Raw genomic sequence first — 18,813 nt, 5'->3', positions numbered from 1 at the left:
CCTTATGTCTCACCTACATCTCCCCTCTTCCAGTTTTAATCCATTCCCCCTCATTCTCTCCCTCCCTGCCCTTGTCCCAAGCCCCTCCCCAGCTTTCCTGGAGCCCCTTCAGGCACTGGAAGCTGCTCTCAGGTCTCCCTGGAGCCTTCTCTTCTCCAGGCTGAACACCCCAACTCTCCCAGCCTGGCTCCAGACCAGAGCTGCTCCTGCCCTTGGACCATCTTTGTTGCCCTTCTCTGGACTCTCTCCAACAGCTCCATGTCCTTCCTGTGCTGAGGGCTCCAGAGCTGGACACAGCACTGCAGGTGGGGTCTCACCAGAGCAGAGCAGAGGGGCAGGATCCCCTCCCTGGCCCTGCTGCCCACGCTGCTGGTGATGCAGCCCAGGACAGGGCTGGTTTCTGGGCTGTGGAGAAGCACACAGAGCTCCCAGCCTTCAGGAGCTGCTTGTATGTTGGGTGCCACCTGAAGGGAAATGATCTCCTGCCTCCTCACCAAACCCATTGGGTGTCACACCAGGCACTGAGCTAAGGGCAAGAATTAAAGCCAAGAGAGCAGCTGCCTGGCTGGCACTGCCCCATTTCCATGTTGCCTGTCACATTTATCATAGAATCACAGAATCTCAGGGGTTGGAAGGGAGCTGGAAAGCTCCCCCAGCCCAACCCCCCTGCCAGAGCAGGGGCACCCAGAGCACATCACACAGGAACGTGGCCAGGGGGGTTGGAATGTCTCCAGAGAAGGAGACTCCACAGCCTCTCTGGGCAGCCTGGCCCAGGGCTCTGTCACTCTCACAGCAAAGAAGTTCTTCCTGAGATTCACATGGAACCTCCTGTGCTCCAGTTTGAACCCACTGCCCCTTGTCCTGTCACTGGTCATCACTGAAAAAAGCTTGGGAAAAAAGCCACCTGAAGGATTGTGACATCCTCTCTGGAATGTGAGAGCCTGTGGGCAGCACTGGCAGCAACAACAGTTCTCAGGAACCAGCAGCATGTGGAGCTCTGGTGTTTCTACCCCCCCCAAATTCACACCCTTGGCACAAACCAGGAAGTGGAAACTTCCTTGAGGAGAATCTGAAATACCCTCAACCCTGGCCTCTGGAGATGGTCTAGGTACATAGGAGGTCACCACCTGTAAAAAACAGTCCATGAGAGGGGACAGGGAGGAGGGAGAGCCTGGCCCAGGTTGCCCAGGGAAGCTGTGGCTGCCCCATCCCTGGCAGTGTTGAAGGGCAGGTTGGATGGGGCTTGGAGCAACCTGGGCTGGTGGGAGGTGTCCCTGCCCATGCAGGGGGTTGAAACTGGATGATCTTGAAGGTCCCTTCCAATACAAACCAGTCTGTGATCCTATGAAATGGCATGCAGTGATCCCATGACTGTCCTCAACCACCTCTGGAGTAGTGTCCACACTTCTGGTCAGCCAGGCAGGAGGATGCAGCAGGTGAGCCTGTCTCTGGGGAGGGGAGGCAGGGATGAGGATGATGGAGGGGCTGGAACACCTGCCTGATGAGGAAAGGCTGAGAGACCTGTGGGTGTTCAGTCTAGAGAGGAGAAGACTGAGGGGGGATCTAATTAATGTCTATAAATACATGAGGGCATCAAGAAGGCAGGACAAGCTCCTGTCACTTGTGCCCTGTGACAGGATGAGGGGCAATGGATTCAAACTGGAGCCCAGGAAGTTCCACCTCAACATGAGGAAGAACTTCTTCACTGTGAGGGTGACAGAGCCCTGGGCCAGGCTGCCCAGAGAGGGTGTGGAGTCTCCTTCTCTGGAGACTTTCAAGACCTGCCTGGATGTGTTTCTGAGTGACCTGCCCTAGTGTTTTTTTTGCCAGCTCTGGCAGGATGATCTTTGGAGGTCCCTTCCAACCCCTAAGATCCTGTGATTCTGTGTTTTATGGGTAAATGGCAGCATGGGGACTTGAGGGCAGCTCATCCTGCACTTGTGACTGCCTCACCTGCTCTTGCAAAAAGCTGGAGATGGCTTCTGGAGCTCAACAGCTGTGTCATGCTGGGAAGAAAATCTGCCAGAGGTTCAAAGCAGCTTAAAAATATTCCCTGAGCTGAGCAGGGGACAAGACCAGATGAAAAAAAAACAAGGGGGCAAAAGGAAAGAAACAAGTGTGGAGTGGGGAAGAGGGAGTCCTGGCAACCCCCAGGAGCACAGGGCTAGATTTAGACCAGAAGGAAAATGTGCTTGATATTAAGTCTGTGCTGCCCCTGGACCATCTTGGAATTCAACACCAGAGCCATAATTTCATCACTGATCCCAGCAGCAATTTTTCTACTGCTACATTTCAGGGGCTTTACCCCTTCTTTCAATTTCTTCCAAGGTGCTCAGGAAGAATGTTAAAACCATGGATGATTAAGTGTCCAGCTTTTTAGGCAGTACAAGACTTCCCACATTGCACCCATGAGAGATCCCATTTTTAACCAGTTAAGGAACCAAACTGGCCCTTCAGCATTCAGCCAGCACAGGGTACAAGTTTGGTTCAGAGCTCAAAGGGTTCAACCCCAGCACCAAAAGGCTTCCCTTGGCTGCAGCACCTGAAATCTAGCCCAGCTTTTCTAAACACTTCCAGCTACGTGGATCTGACCAAAGATTAATTGAGTCAGGAAGTCAAGAAGGAACACAAGCAACCTGACCCTGCCTTGGCCAACCACAGAAGAAGAGCAACAAAAGCCATTCCTTACTGCAAAAAGCTTCTCCAGTACCCTTGAGATCATGACACACAGGGTCTGCACAGCTGCTGTGGCACGTTGGGATTTATCTTCACAAGCTTCTTCAGCCATCAGAACAACTGCAGCCACAGAGTCCTGCACTCCCAGGAAGAAGTTCCTCCCACTCCTTTATAGGCAGCAACCTCCAAATTGTGCCAGCAGCTCCTCTGGCTTTGCTTTGGGAGATCAGGCAGTGATGGGAGAGGACACCTAACTTTTAGAGGGTATTAAGCCCAGACAACACATGTTGGAAAACTGGGCCAGGCTGCCCAGAGAGGCTGTGGAGTCTCCTTCTCTGGAGACATTCCAACCCCCCTGGGCACGTTCCTGTGTGATGTGCTCTGGGTGCCCCTGCTCTGGCAGGGGGGTTGGGCTGGGGGAGCTTTCCAGGTCCCTTCCAACCCCTGGGATTCTGTGATATGGCAGAATCACAGGATGGTAAAGGTTGGAAGGGACCTTCAAGATCATCAGGTTCCAACCCCCTGCATGGGCAGGGACACCTCCCACCAGCCCAGGCTGCTCCAAGCCCCATCCAACCTGCCCTTCAACACTGCCAGGGATGGGGCAGCCACAGCTTCCCTGGGCAGCCTAGGCCAGGGTCTCACCACCCTCACAGCACATAATTTCTTCCTAAGATCTCAACTCAATCTCCCCTCTCCTAGATTAAAACTGTTCCTCCTTGTCTCATCCCTCCCTGCCCTTGTCCCAAGCCCCTCCCCAGCTTTCCTGGAGCCCCTTCAGGCACTGGAAGGTGCTCTAAGGTCTCCCTGGAGCCTTCTCTTCTCCAGGCTGAACACCCCAACTCTCCCAGCCTGGCTCAGATCAGAGCTACTCCAGCCCTTGGATCATCTTTGGTGCCCTTCTCTGGACTCTCTCCAACAGCTCCATGTCCTTCCTGTGCTGAGGGCTCCAGAGCTGGACACAGCCCTGCAGGTGGGGTCTGACCAGAGCAGAGGGGCAGAATCCCCTCCCTGGCCCTGCTGGTGATAGGACTGCAAAGCCTTTATTTCTAAGGATAAACATTAAACTAGAAACATATTTTGATCTGTCACCTGCTGCTAGATCAAAGAGTCTGACAGCACGTGGAGGCTGATTTTGCAGTCTTCTAAAACCTCCATTTCAATGTTGCTGGAGATAATGAGCTGCACCAGCACTGCTGAGGTGGGAACGTGTCCTGACATCCTGTTGGTGCCACCCTAAGAGAGATGCTGCTGGGGCTCTGGGGGGGATCAGAAAGCAGAACTGCTTGGGAAGGAGAGAGACTGTCTATCCTATCCTACAGGATAACAGGGTTGGAAAAAGGACCTGTTCTGCAGTGAGGGAGTGAAGCCACTCAAGGATGCTTTAAGAGCTGTGGCAGGCACAGGCAGCTCACAAAGTTCACAAAAGAGAAGGTATTTTTGCCCTGTCTCAGAACAAAGCATCCTCTGCCTGAAAAGGAAACCCAGACCAGCAGGAACAGAACAACCACCAAACCCACTTTCTGCTCAGATGGGAACCTGCTGCCACCTGCGGATGAAAGGAAGCAAAGCCATCTTGAACTACAAACGGTGCTCACCACTTGTGTCCCTTCTTCAGACACCGTGGGCTTCAATCCTTTCCTTACTCAGGACATGGAAATGGCTGAAACGTTTTGTTTCAAGGGGTTTTAGAGTTGGGTTGGTGGGGTTTTTTTTTAACCTTTCCCCCCTTTGATTGCAACAGCCTGCACTGCTTGTTCCTAAACACATTTTAGTCAAGCTCCTGGAAGCCTCCAGAGGAGGGCATGAAGGTGATCCAAGGGCTGGAGCAGCTCTGCTCTGGAGCCAGGCTGGGAGAGTTGGGGTGTTCAGCCTGGAGAAGAGAAGGCTCCAGGGAGACCTTAGAGCAGCTTCCAGTGCCTGAAGGGGCTCCAGGAAAGCTGGGGAGGGGCTTGGGACAAGGGCAGGGAGGGAGAGGACAAGGGGGAAGGGATTAAAACTGGAAGAGGGAGATTGAGGGCAGACATAAGGAGGGAATTCTTTGCTGTGAGGGTGGTGAGAGCCTGGCCCAGGTTGCCCAGGGAAGCTGTGGCTGCCCCATCCCTGGCAGTGTTGAAGGGCAGGTTGGATGGGGCTTGTGCAGCCTGGGCTGGTGGGAGGTGTCCCTGCCCATGCAGGGGTTTGGATCTAGATGATCTTTGAGTCCCCTTCCAACCCAAACCATTCCATGACTCTAAGATAGCAGCTCCCTCAGAAGAGCTGGCACTGGAACTATCACAGCTTCATGGGAAATCTGTTGCTCTGTCTCAATAAAACAGGCTCTTTTATTAAACTTCACAGTTAATCCTGGAGTTACTACAAACTAAAGGGCAACAGGGTCCACATCTCCCTCTGAGAACTCTTTTATGATGGTTGGGTATCAGTTATCTGGGAAGAATTGCACCACAAGCAATGATCAATGATCAGCCATCATGACTGTAACACAACCAGTAGCTGCTAAAAACTTAGAAGCTTTTCTCTTAACAGTGGCTGATTTCTAAATGGTTTGGCCATGTTCAAACCTCTACCAGCTGGGGGCTGGCAGACTGAAGAGACACATCCTGACCAGGATGACAGTGTTCATGGTACATTCATCAACACCTGAGGGGTGAGAAATTCCCCAGGGAATGCAGCCTAAAGTCTTGTCACCCTGCACTTCCCATATCATCCCAACTGCCACCCTCAAGGAGTGAGAGGAATCAAGGGTTTAAAAAGAGATTCATTGCCAGGTTTTTCAGTGCTGCAGGTGTCACATCTCCTTTGTGCAAGCAAGATGTTGTTACTGAGGACACAAGTGTGGTACCTAACAAGGAAGTTCTGGATGCTGTGCAGCTGATTTCTGGGCAGGACCAGCCACGTTGTCCCAGAGGATTTTACCACCCTGCTGGACAGAGAACACCAGCTGAAGTCCCAGATCTGCTCCAGCTCCAGGCAGCAGCATTGCCCCACATCTGCTCTCCTCCCAGTTGGAAACTATCCATTCTCAGGACTCTGCCTCACATGTCCTGCCCTTGTGCTTCCTCCTCTTCCATTCCTGGCTTCTTGTCTTCACCAATAAAAGGCACGTGATGATGGAACTGGGAAACAGCTGCAGACTTGCACCCAGAAGCCCTTCTTTTGGGGTTTTTTTTGGCTGCCCTTCACCCAGCAAAACGTTAGATGCCATTTTAGTCACAGTCAGTTGATTTTTGTCTCTTCTGCACTGCTGCACTTGAAGGGAATTGCTGGATTCCTGGTGCCATGTTCCAATGTATCCATTATAAACCAGGATATTGTCCCTGGAACCACTGGTTAGTCTTGTGAGCCCTGTGTTCATAGAAACCATTTCTCCTGACATCTGGATATTCCTAATATTTCATCACCACCTTCAAAGGCTGCTCTGCCTAAAGGCACAGCTGCTTCAGGTGAGTGCAAATCAATTCTCAAGGCAATACATCAACAAACACTCACCTTCATCCACAGAAAACTGGCAGCTCTTGTCATTGTAGAAAAGAATCTTCTTCTTATCAGGGCGATTCACAAAGATGATCTGGTCCCCTAAAGCCTCAAAAGCAAATGCAAAAGAACAACTCAAAATCACTTTGTCTCCAAGTATAAGGATCCCAACACCAACAACAGCCCCAGGCCCTGGGATATCAAAAGCACAAAAAAAGAGGAGTAAGGTCACTGGCAATGAGAAGCTCCCAAAGCAGGCACTGCAGGGAAGTGCACTAAGAAATCAGAGATGAGATAAGGGAGGCCTGAGGTTAAAAGCAGAACTAAATGCCTGCAGCTGGAAAGTGGGAGATCCAGAGTCTTTTGTGAGCAAGAACTTTGACAGCTGTGCTGGGCCATCAGGCCAACTCTGCAAGCAAGGGATGAAACACAGGAAAAGTGACAACAGCAGATCTTCTGAAACAGGGTGTGATTCGGCCAAAGAACAGAAGCAACTGCTGAGAAAATTCTCAGCCTCTGCCTCCCCTCAGAGAAGGTAACTGGAATGTGTTTGCTGATTTCTCCACTCACCTTTATAGCTTTCTGGGCATTGGGCAGCCCTTCCTCAATATCTTCTAAGAGGATTCCTCCCAGTCCTCGCTGGTCGTGCTTGTCCAGGAGCCTGAGCAGAGCCTTTTTATCCTTCAAGTTGTACTTGGGTTTGAAAGCATACTTGCCATCTACAACTTCTATCTTGGGGTTGTTGACTAGAGCCTGTAACAGGGACACCAAGTTTAAGCCTTGAAGAAGAGGACACACCAGGACTTTTTTCCCAGTGCACTTTGGAGCAGCTGGAGCACATCAGCCATGAGCTACAGGTGGAACCTTGAGTTTGAAATGGATTTTCAATCCTTGGATCCACCAGGCCAGGGAGAATCCAACACAACATAAAGCACAAAGCACCAAAGGAGGCTCTGGGCTTGAAGGTCTGGACATTAGGAAACATCTTTTCACAGCAAGAGTGGTCAGACCCTGGAACAGGCTGCCCAGGGAGGTGGTGGAGTCACCATCCCTGGGTGTGTTGAAGGGTGGTTTGGATGTGGTGTTGGTGGAGATGGTTTAGGGGAGAACTTGGTAGAGTAGAGATGATGGTTGGACTCAGTGATCCCAAGGGGCTTTTCCAACCTGAATGGTTCTATGATTCCATGAAGCCTCTCAGGGCAGAAAGCCCCCCATGCCCTCCTTTCTGAGCAAGGAATGAAAACACAGAGAAGAGGGAAGACAGAAGAGTGTCCTTTGCCTGCAGATAAAGTGCAAACCCACACCTGGACAGATCAAGCTGGGCTCCCATGGATGACACAGATCTGCAAGACATTAACCTGGGGTGAACAAAACAGGAGACACTCTTCCCCAGCTGCTGGCAACTGGCACCAGCAGCTGTAGAAGACATTGAGAAGAGCAGACCTCCTGCACAGGAGGCTTTGACTTCTGAAGCTGACCAGGAGCTCATGGACAATTGAAATGATCTAAGATATGCTCCAAATCAGTTTTGCTGCACAGGCAGGACCCCAATGGGAGTTCACCTATAACTCTACTTAGTTTCTTCTGCAGGTGCCAGCCTGACCCTGAAAGGAGAAAGAGAAGAGACACAGAAAGAAGAAAGGAGGGAGAAAACACCTCTCACAGAAAAGATCACTAACTTTGGCTCTGCAGGGTGTTTGTTCCCCTCTTCTCATCCAGGAATGACTCAGTGATCATTTTACCTACACTTCCTGGGAGGAGCTTTTTCATTCCCCCTTGATATTCTGCTTCATGATGGAAACAACCTGAGCCTTTTGAAAGGCTTCAGCAAAGTCAAGCCTCCACCACAACCAACATTACCAGACTGGGGGTTTCTGCACCCCAGAATACTAGTACTGCTAGCAAGGGAATGCTACAGGCTGATACTAGTTAAAACCATCCCAGTTTTATTATTTTTTACTAGTTTCACTTTTTCCCCCCCTTGTCTCCACAGGTTTTACTACTCTGTTGTGAGAATTTAAAATATGATCTGAGCAAAACCAGGGATGCCAGTCAAGTATAAACACAAAGAAGATATTTTGCTGATTGATTCCTCTTGACATTCCACTCAGACATTCAGCTCAAGGAAGCATGAAGATGAATATGGTGGCAAGATCTGTAACAATCAGATCCAGCATCTAGAGTGAGACTGAAGAACTTCAGGGGTGGAGTTTGCAGATCTATTGCCTCACTATTTCAGACACAGATTTCAGATCAGAATCCTTCATTTCAGTAACAGAAAGCCAGGAATTTTGTGCCATAGTTTAGTTAAATTAAGTCATTTAATTGTGGCCTTGGTTTAATTACTTGACCATCTTTGATGCTGGAAGAGCTCTCTCCTTGAATCTTAGTTTGAAAGAAACTCCTTCAGAAAAACAACTTGTTTCTATAAAACTAGGAATTAATAAATCCACTTCTCTGTATGCAGCAATTCTAACATGTCCTTAAAAAGATCAGAACAGCTTTAATTTCCCCCTTCTCTCCCCAGCAGGAAGTACAAGACAAACACATGGCTCAAGGGGGGGGATGAATGAGATTATTGTAATGAAATAATAAACATCCACTTCAGGTTTATCATCATCCTTTGGTCTCTAAGTTAAAATCTAGAGATGTCTTTTCTTTACCTCGCTCATTAACCATTGTTTCTGTTTGAGTCCAATATCTAAATGCTGTGTTTCATCCAAAATTTCATCCAGGGTTAATGCATGAGTGTCTCCACGCTGGTGCCTGGTCTGGAAAAGCAAACAGGATCTATTAGAGTTCTGGACTTATTTTCTTCACCCACTCAATGATCAGCAAGTAATTAAAATGATCAGCAAGTCACTAAAATGATCAACAAGTCACGAAAATAATCAGCAAGTCACTAAAATGATCAACAAGTCACTAAAAAGATCAGCAAGTCACTAAAATGATCAGCAAGTAACTAAAATAATCAGCAAGTAACTAAACCACACTTTTGCAAAACCAAGACAGACACTTTCACACAGCACATTGAGTTCCAAGGTGGGGTTTTTTCAGAGTAGGAGGGGGAAAAAAAATGGGTATCAGCTGAAACTGATGACAAAGTCATCTGTCCAGCACCAAATTTCACATTGTTTTGAAGAAATAGCTCATCAATCCTAAAAGCTGGCAGCATCTTGCAATTCCTGTTTCTACTGCAAATAAAAAAACCCAACATTCTGCTGGTTGTAAAGTGACCTGGACTAATTAGTGGAACTAATGGAACAATATGCTGAGCATTTCCTGGCAGCACTTTGAATGTAACAAACAGCTTCTTGAAATTCTCAGTCTTGCAGGAAGAATAAAAAAATATCATCATTTGACATCAAAATACAGTACCTTCATATAATTCACTATTTTAGCAAGGACTCCAAATTTGTAGCCAGAGCCTCCTGAAAGGGCTTTCAAGTTAAATGATCCATTGCTGTGATCTACAAAAGGAAAAAACAAACAAGGAAATGATGCTTTCAACAAGCCCCTGCTGGCTCTGCACTCCTGCTCTTCCTCACTCTGCTTCCCCAGGATTTCAGAACCACACAGAATCACAAAATCCCAGGGGTTGGAAGGGACCTGGGAAGCTCCCCCAGCCCAACCCCCCTGCCAGAGCAGGGGCACCCAGAGCACATCACACAGGAACGTGGCCAGGGGGGTTGGAATGTCTCCAGAAAAGGAGACTCCACAGCCTCTCTGGGCAGCCTGCCCCATTGACTACAACTCCCTGACTTCTTCCTTTCAACCAGTTCTTGATCCACCTCACTACCTGATCACCAAGCCCATACTTGATCAGCTTATCTACAAGGATGGTGTGGGAGACAGTGGCTTTTGGTTGTGGTTTGTGGCTATTTCTGTTGAATGCACAGTCCTATCAAATTAATTAAACAATCATTAACAACCTTACAAGAGTTTTGGAAGCAAGCTTGACACAGGAACAAACCTCACCATATGTGAAGACAGAACAAGACTCAACAACTGAGGAGATGCTGAATTGTTGTCCCAGTGCAACACACCCCAACCTGTACTGAGGTGACATCGTACCAGGAGATAAGACAGCACAACGATGAAATGAACACAGAAGAACCTGTGCAACTCCAGCTGCAGAACATTTTATTCTGGTTACTAAATTAAGATGGGAAAAGGGATAAAAATAAATGCTTGAAAACACAGCCTCTTGGGACTTCCCCCCACGGAGTGCCCTTTTATCATGAACAATTTATGTCTCCGCAGGGCATTTTAAAAAGATACAATTCCATGTGCAAGGACAGGTTTGAAGTAACCAGTCTGAACTCAGAGTTAACAAATAGTTAAGATGACTAGTCTGTTGAATCGAGGAGATGATCTCCTTTAACCTGCCTGCCTGCCTACTGCAGTTCAGGACAAATCAATCTAACCCATCTGCAGATCCCAACCCTTCAAAGGTCACGGTTTGCCCACCTGCTTTCCAGCACAGAGCAGAGTCATTCTCACCCAGCCAACTCAGCAGGCACCAAAATGAGAACAGGAAGGGCTCTGCTTCTTACTGGGAACAGGAAGAATCCAGCTTCTGCATGATTCCCTCTCTGGGGTTGGATGCAAATGAGCAGAGGAAGCTGTCAGCAGCAGCTCTGGCCAATGGCAGGGAAGCTCCATCCGAGCTGTGCCACAGGCTGCACCAGAAAAAACAGGGACCAGACCAGATCTGCAGCATCCCTGCAGCCCAGAGGTAGGTGTGCATCATTTCATAACGTTTCTCTTGTTTACTGGAAGAAAAGATGCCTGTAACCTACAAGCTGCTTAGAATCAGGCTGGTTTTTCTCTAGGTTTAGGGGTGGGGGGGGGATTTTCCTGCGCTGAAGGTGGAGGAGCTTGTCTTGCACCATCTGTGCACTCCTGGGAAACTGATGCCCACTCCATCTTACAGAACAGCTAATCCCCCCGAGCCCAAGATTCAGGGAACAAAATGGATTTGGTGCTTGCAGGGAGGCAGGCTGCTCCCTGCAGCCTCAGCTTCCTCCTCAGCCATTCCCCAGGGTTTTCTAGAAATGACAGGGAAAGGCTTTTCCCTCAAACAAAGGCAGCTAAACCTGCAGTGGAGGAAATACAATTAAGCTGCCTACAAGAGATCAGTGCTCAGGGATAGGCAAGAAACCTCTTCTAGGGTTTTGGTACATTAGACCAGGAGGAAAATCCCCATTGCATGTGGTTAACCCTGCAGATGGTGGAGCAGCCACCGACACAACCCAGCCAGCTTAGAATCCATCTGATATTTGTAATTGTTCTTACTCCAAGATGTTTATTCAGTGCTTTCTTAAACAGGACTTCCCTAAGTATTGCATTGAGATGATTTTTTTGCCAGTCATTTCCCTCTATTCCCTGCACATGATTTCAAGCAAAGCTGCTCTCCTCTGCAGTGCCTAAAGAGGATGATACATTTAAATTAAAGCCTAATACAGATATTCCAGAAGCCAACTCATTAAATATTTAAGTTGGATACATACAATAGCTGAACTGCATGCCAAGCAGTCTGGCTTACAACCCAAACTCAAAATGTGCCCTTACAAAAAACCAGTCCAGCTGCATGAAACCAGACCATTTGTGACAGCTTTCCAAGAGGCTAAATAACCTAATTAGGGCTCATTCTGAGCACTCAGCAGCAGCTCTCTCAGCCTTATATTTTAATAACTGCAGCAAGGAGCAGCTGATGTTGATCTGCCCTGATGGTGGGGTGGGAAGGGGCTGGTTGCTGCACTGTGCTGCCTGGGGAGCTGTGCCCACCACTCTCCTCCTCTCCCAGGAACAAAGCTGCCCCTTCAAGAAGGGAGCTGTGCCAGAAAAGGGTCCTGGCTATAGAACCTGAACATGCCCAGTCTCCCCAGAGACCCCAGGGCTTCATCATTTTTAGCAATAACCAAAATACTAAACTTCCCAGCAGAGGAAACAGTTTATTTTTTTGTGCTTACAGCAAACTTCTCTGTAACAGAGGGCAACAAAATCCTCAGTCTTGGAAATCCCTTGAAAAACCTCAGAATGAAACTCCTTTCTCTCCTGAGGATACTCTCTTGCCATTTAAAATACACATTTAAATCCTGCTTGTTTTAATTAACCCTCAAAGGGGACTCTACAGGCTTTTATTCAGCCCCCTCCCCCTAGAATTTAGGAGGAAGGAAGGAAGGAAGGAAGGAAGGGAGGGAGGGAGGGAGGGAGGGAGGGTTTCATGAGTCCTACCCATTTCAGTCATACTTTGTGTATCTAATTACAATTCTGTCTATTCAGTCAGAGATTTAACAGAAACAGAAGTTACTGTAACTGCTCCAGTAAATGTCTGTGACAAACACTAATGCCAGGGATCTGCCCAACAACAAACCTGTTCTGTTTCAATTTCAATCCAGAAGGATAAAGCCCAAAATGTAGGTGATTTCAGCAATAAAAATAAGACCTGAAGAGCAAGCAGGTTTGGCTGCATCATCCTGGATCTCACAATATCCTTGCTTTTAATCACGAGACAAAAAATAATGACAGGTGCTTGGACTCCTTGAAGGAATCTTTTTGGTGGGCCCCATCCCACTTGGCCTCTGGCACAGGATGTAGTTCTCACTGCCTAAAAGGGGTTGGTTGCAGAATGATTCCTGAGACAGACGAGGTTCATCGAAGCATTTCCTGAGGGCAGAGTTTAATCAAGAGAACATCAGCCTTACCCCTTCCTCCTGCAGTTCTGATCACTGAGTGAAATTCACCCACACATGGGCAGCCAGGAGCCTTTTGTGATGAACACAGCTGGCTTTTCTTTTTTTTTATTTTGGTTTTCTCATCATCACCATATTTAACCTAAAAACTCCTTGCTTTTTCCTCAAGGGGACAGGGAGATCTGACCCCTTCTCCTTCTCCCACACCTGGTTTTCAATTGCCTGAAAGATTCCAAGGGTATTTCACAGCCTCCTGCAGTGCTCTCTGACAGGTAACCAGAGCTTACAGTGGCTCCTTGGACATTTTTTTTATTACATTAGACAAGACACCAGAAGTACCAAAAGTTCCCTCTGTTTTGGGAGGCAAAAGGCAGGGAAAGAAGGAAACCAGGGGGGAAAACCAGATTGGTAAATGTAAAGGCACTACTGCCAAACACCTCAACTGCCTATTCCTGATGCTCAAATAAACTCAGAGACAGACAAAACCACTTCTTTTGTTCCAGACACACCTCAGAAATGACAAGAGGCAACTCCTACTTCCACACTTTTGAGCAACAGCCCCTCCAAAACAACAGCACTTCTTCTCAACAGCAACACCAAAGGCAGGCTCCCCAAAGCCAACTTCTTGTTTCATCTCCTCCCCCCAGCACCACCAAGCAGCCTTGTCTTCTGCTGGGTACAGACAGTGTTGGTCCAAGGATGAGATTCCTTTCCCAGCAGTTAAGCAGAGAATGCAATTGAAAAAATAAGAAATGAGAACTCCTCAGAAAGGGTTGGGTTTTCCTCATTATCTATTCTAAGGAGTTTGAAGGAACCAGGATTGTTGGTTTGTACTAGATATTGTATTATGGTTCTACTGAACTTTTCACAGAATCACAGGAGTTTGGAAGGGGTCTCTGAAGATCATCATGTCCAAGCCCCCTGCTGCAGCAGGAACACCCAGGGCAGGTCACACAGGAACGTGTCCAGGTGGGTCTGGAAAGTCTCCAGAGAAGGAGACTCCACCACCTCTCTGGGCAGCCTGGCCCAGGGCTCTGTCACCCTCACAGCAAACAAGTTTCTCCTCCTGTTGAGGTGGAACTTCCTGTGTTGTCACTTGGGGCCATTTCCCCTCGTCCTGTCACAGGCACCACTGAACAGACACTGGCCCATTCCTGACACCCACCCTGCAGATACTGACAGACATTCACCAGGTCCCCTCTCAGTCTTCTCTTCTCCAGACTAAACAGCCCCAGGTCTCTCAGCCTTTCTCCATATGACAAGTGTTCCAGTCCCTTCATCATCCCTGTAGCCTCTGTTGGACTCTCTTCAGCATCTCCCTGTCCCTCTGGAACTGGGGAGCCCAGAACTGGGCACAGCACTGCAGATGTGGTCTCACCAGGGCAGAGCAGAGGGGGAGGAGAATCTCCCTTGCCCTGCTGGCCATTCACTTTAGTTCAGTTCACTTCCATTCTTTGAAAAACATCCTCCAAAACAGTGACAAGACACACACTTTTGTAAAGACTGATTTCTCTCTTTCTCCCAAATAGGAGAAAATAAAACCCAAACAAAACACCAAGCAAACCAACTCCTGTGACACTAACATGTCATAAGCTTCTCTCACCACTCAGGTATGGAGGGTTCTACCAAGATGTCTTGTTTTGCTGAGAGCACCAAAAGAACACCCAGGGCTTTCACAGCATTCAAGCACCAACCTCAAGACTGATGATGGGCAGGTCGTTGCAACCCCTGCACACCTTGAAAATTATCTTTGTAGCCTTTTTGTCTTGGCAAGTACTAGAAGTGGAGAAGGAAAGCTCTCTCATTCTGGAGTCACTTAGGTTACATGATGCTTGCATGGACCAGTCATCATCAAAATAAACTTCCCAGACAAATCACCGAGTTAAGACACTTGGAGATGGGTGGTTTTGAGATCAAACATGAGGATGTAACAATCCCTGTTTGGAGGAGGTGTGAGCACTTAGTCCCAGCTGAAGTTCTTTGGGACAAAAATCACAGCATGGTCTTGTTTAACAGAGTCCTCAAGAGTTTTGTTCTTCTGTTGCAGCCCCCAAATCGGTGACAGTGAGGACACTAAGACTACTCTTCCAGAATGGCAACCCCCAACACCACTCACTGGAATGAGACCACATCCATTTCCCACTACCTGGGCTTTCAAGTGCAAAAAATTTACCCTTTCCACGACACCTGGAACACTGCCTGCTTTATTATCCTCATCATATTCATCTTCACTGTTGTCTCCCTGGTGGTGCTGGCTTTCCTCTATGAACTCCTAGACTGTTGCTGCTGTGTGAAAAATAAAACCATGAAGGACTTGGAAAATGAACCCAACCCTGTCAGAGCAATGCTGAACAGCATCAGAAAGCATGGAACTGAGGTGGTGTAGGAAGGATGGAGCATCAGCACTTAGAAGAAGGTTTAACACCTTGAGAGAAGCCTCTTGTACCTTATGGTTGAGCAAGTCACGTGGTGTGGGGTCTTTTTTCTTTTTGGACTTAAATGTAACAGCAATTTTAGCTCTGGATGTGAACTTGAGTCATTGGGAAAGGCTTTCCAAGTGCTTAGCAGAAGGATGATGAGTTGCAAAGTTATGTGGGAAGAAAAGGTTGTTGTTTTTAAATGAGCTTTTGTTGCTTATGTTGAGTTACTAGCCTAGATCTTTGTCTGCTGGAACAAACCAGTGGTGCGTGACATGCATAAAACTGTGTTGCTTATAAACACTCTCCAAGATCTGATCACACAGCACAAGGACACAGCAGTGTCCTCCCACTGAGGTCAACCACACAGGGACAGGAAAGGTGTCCAAGGAGGGAGGAAAAAGATACAGGATAGAAGGGCTGAATGGCGAGAGACCCCGCGAGGCAGGAGAGGCTGGTGCCAGTTCTTGCCTTCAGCAGCTCTTCTTGTGATGATTTTCTTGCTCTTGGAAGAGAGGGTGGTGGGAGGGAATGCAAGTCAACATGAAATGGATCCCTAAACCAGTCTTTTCCAATCCCTTCTGGTACAATTTGATGCTTTCTTCCACTCCTTCTCCAGTTCCAGAGAACTGCTCTCCCCTAACGTTGTGTTCAACCTGTTTAACACCTTCTGGGTATCGAGACATGACTGGAAATGCTACCTGAAGAGCTCCTGATCCTTCCCCCAGGAGCCTTCTGTAGTGGTCCTGTGGGCTAGAAGAAACAGGAACATGTTCCTGCCTCAAGGCTGCTGCCACTACAGCAACCACAGCACTCCAGGGAATCAGACATGCTGGATGTATCACCCCAAGCTTGGCTTTTCAAAGCTGCAGGGGAAGTGCCCCAGCTCCAGGCAGGGACCAGAGCAGATGGGTGGCAGACCTGACACACAGAGGACAGTGACATGGCCCAGCCTGGAGGCAGCTCTCAGGTGGCAAGGTGCTAGAGCCTGACAGGATCCACTGCAAGGAGAGGAGCTCAGCTTGCTCCACCAGCCTGCCAGTGCACCCAGGGAGGTGACACTCACACCCCCCTCACTCCAACCTCCAGCTCACCAGGTTCTTTTTCTGCTGTAGCTGCATCAGGTCTCTAGTCCTCAAAACCATAAGAGTTCTGCAGTTCTCAGTGACAACTGTTGCTGTCAAGAATGCCTGGTGAGTCTTTCACACTCCTGAGCCCAAAGGAGGCCAGTGAGACCTGTCCCAGAGCCAAGCCTGGGTGGGACAAGATAGTTAACTATGTAAAACCCAAAGAAAGCTCCTGTCATTAGGGACACAAAGCCCACCTAGTGGCCAAGCACACAAGTAAACGACAACACTGATCTCTCAGTCTGTCTGTGTCTACCTTTGTGCTATGGCCAGTATCTATAGATTCACAGAATCAATCACAGAATCAATCAGAGAATCATCAAGGTTGGAAAAAACTTTGAAGACCAAGTCCAACCATCCACCAGACAACCCCTAACCACTAAACCATCTCCTGAAGCACCACATCCACCTGTTTGTTGACTCCCTCCCGGGATGGTGCCTCCACCACCTCCCTGGGCAGCCTGTTCCAAGGCCTCACCACTCTTTCTGTGATGAACTTTTTTCCTAATATCCAGCCTGAACCTCTGCTGGTGCAGCTTGACTCCATTTCCTCTGGTCCTATCACTGGTCACCAGGGAGAAGAGCCCAACACCCACCTCACCACAACCTCTTTCAGGCAGTTGCAGAGAGCAATGAGGTCTCCATTCAGCCCCCTCTTCTCCAGGCTGAACAGCCCCAGCTCCCTCAGCCTCTCCTCATAAGCCCTGTTCTCCAGACCTCTAACCAGCCTAGCTGCCCTTCTCTGCACCCTCTCCAGCACCTTCATGTCCTTACACTGCAGTGATCAGAACTTTATGCCCAAGCTCCAGAAGCTTTGGAACACACTGAAGGGCTTGCTAATTTGACCCTTCTTGGTTGGTGAGACAGAGTCAGAAGGTACCCAGGCCATTACTGACCAGCACAGCTCGGCCAGTAACTGGCTTGGAAGAGCAATCTCCTCCTACAATCCCAAGCTGCCCCAACTGCTGCTGCCACACTCCTCCCAGTGGAGTTTTTCCAGCCCCACGTGCAGGGAACATTTCTAGCTCAAAATCAAAGCACAATGAATGGAAGCTGAGATCCCAGGTCCAAGACAACTCAGGATTCAGGCCAAGACATCCAGCGAAGATGTCAGTGCTAGGAATGCCTTCTGCTGTCAGGGAAATGGGGTAGATCCCTCACTACCTGCTGCTGCATTTGGCAGCCCTGAGAGGCCTGTGTCCTGCTCAAGAGCAGCCATCAGGATGCACTGGATGGATTAACATGGCTCTGTCCTGCAAGCAGACACTCCAGACAGCAACAGGACTCCCAGACAGGAGGCAAGGTGCAGGAGGTGACACCTCTGCCCTCTTTTTCTGATGCCTTCCTGAGAAGCACACAGCAGGAAAAATCCTGGGACTCCCTCCAGCTACTTCTTTCATAGCTGTTTAAAGGGAGCTGGGTCTCTGCCCAAGGAGCAGAAGGCAATGATCTCCCTCCCCTTGCACAGCCCGAGAGCCTCAGGATGATTCCTTCCCATGTGAAGAGTAAGTGGTGAAACAGCTCCCAGAGACTTCAGCTCTTCATACTGGTGGCTGAGATCTCTAGGGGTCTTAAAATAAAAACTCAGACCTTGGCCACAACTTGCTGTTTGTCAATAAAAAGAAAGAAACAGATGCAATCTATGTCCTTTGTTTTCCAGTTGCTGCTCTGAACTGAGCACACAAGGCAGCTCTGAATTTTTTCAAGTAACTTGCCTGAATCAAATAACTAGAGTAATAATTATTCTTTCTGGGAAGCAAGTCTTCACACTGGGACCATTTTGAAGATCAGGGGGATCCCAATGTCTCTCCTCCCCAAAACAGTGACAAGGGCAGGTTCTCTGAGCCAGGGAGTCACAGAATGATGGGAGAACCTGCAGGCCCTACACACCCTGGGACTGCCAATGCTACCACGTCATCCCAGTGACATTATTCATCACCTTTGTGGTCACTAAGCTAGGACAACTCATCTTCATTTTGATTTCTTCAGGGTGATGGGACAGGGATTCTTCCAGCCCAGGTTCTTAGCCCAACTCCCCAGCACCCACCTGTGACAGACACACATCCTGACAGGCACCCAACAGTCTGCAGGTTTGGAGGCAAGAGGACTTGGACTCTGCAGCATCACAGGGCAACTCTTGTGGCTTGTGGCTGCTTAACCTGGTCACTCACTTGCCAACCTGAACACTTCTGAGCCAGTTCCCAAGAGCAAGGGGGAGAAGGTGGATCTGCTTGCTCTCCATTATTTTCCCTCCCTCCTTGCTGCTTCTGCAGTAGCTGGTAAATACTCTCCAGGGGAAAACAAAAGGAGGCTGAACTCATTCTGCATTAAAAATGGTAGAGGAATCCTGATGCCTTTCTGGCCTCATCAGGAATGCAGCAAAAAAGACAAAGCACATTTCCTCACAGCCCCACATTCCTG

The 18,813-nt window shown here is 48.6% G+C and overlaps 2 protein-coding genes across 2 annotated transcripts in view; one reads left to right on the top strand and one right to left on the bottom strand.

Annotated features, from left to right (window-relative positions):
- GTF2E2 (general transcription factor IIE, polypeptide 2, beta 34kDa) overlaps window positions 1–18,813 on the bottom strand; it is a 25,626-nt gene that overhangs the window by 4,878 nt on the left and 1,935 nt on the right. Inside the window, exons 2-5 of the mRNA XM_009999759.1 lie at window positions 9,529–9,620; window positions 8,814–8,921; window positions 6,721–6,903; window positions 6,166–6,259 (exon numbers count right to left, since the gene is read on the bottom strand). Coding sequence (XP_009998061.1) covers window positions 6,166–6,259; window positions 6,721–6,903; window positions 8,814–8,921; window positions 9,529–9,620 — 477 coding nt within the window. The remainder of the gene's footprint in view (window positions 1–6,165; window positions 6,260–6,720; window positions 6,904–8,813; window positions 8,922–9,528; window positions 9,621–18,813) is intronic.
- Window positions 14,900–15,234, top strand: SMIM18 (small integral membrane protein 18). Its single transcript, XM_009999757.1, has one exon. It carries the CDS (start codon window positions 14,941–14,943, stop codon window positions 15,232–15,234), a length of 294 nt encoding a protein of 97 aa, XP_009998059.1. The 5' UTR covers window positions 14,900–14,940.

Source organism: Chaetura pelagica, unplaced genomic scaffold (genome assembly GCF_000747805.2).
Source record: "Chaetura pelagica isolate M959 unplaced genomic scaffold, ChaPel_1.0 scaffold1366, whole genome shotgun sequence".
Classification (NCBI taxonomy): Eukaryota; Metazoa; Chordata; class Aves; order Apodiformes; family Apodidae; genus Chaetura; species Chaetura pelagica.
Note: the sequence above shows the minus strand (reverse complement) of the source record. Positions and strands in the feature narration are given on the sequence as shown.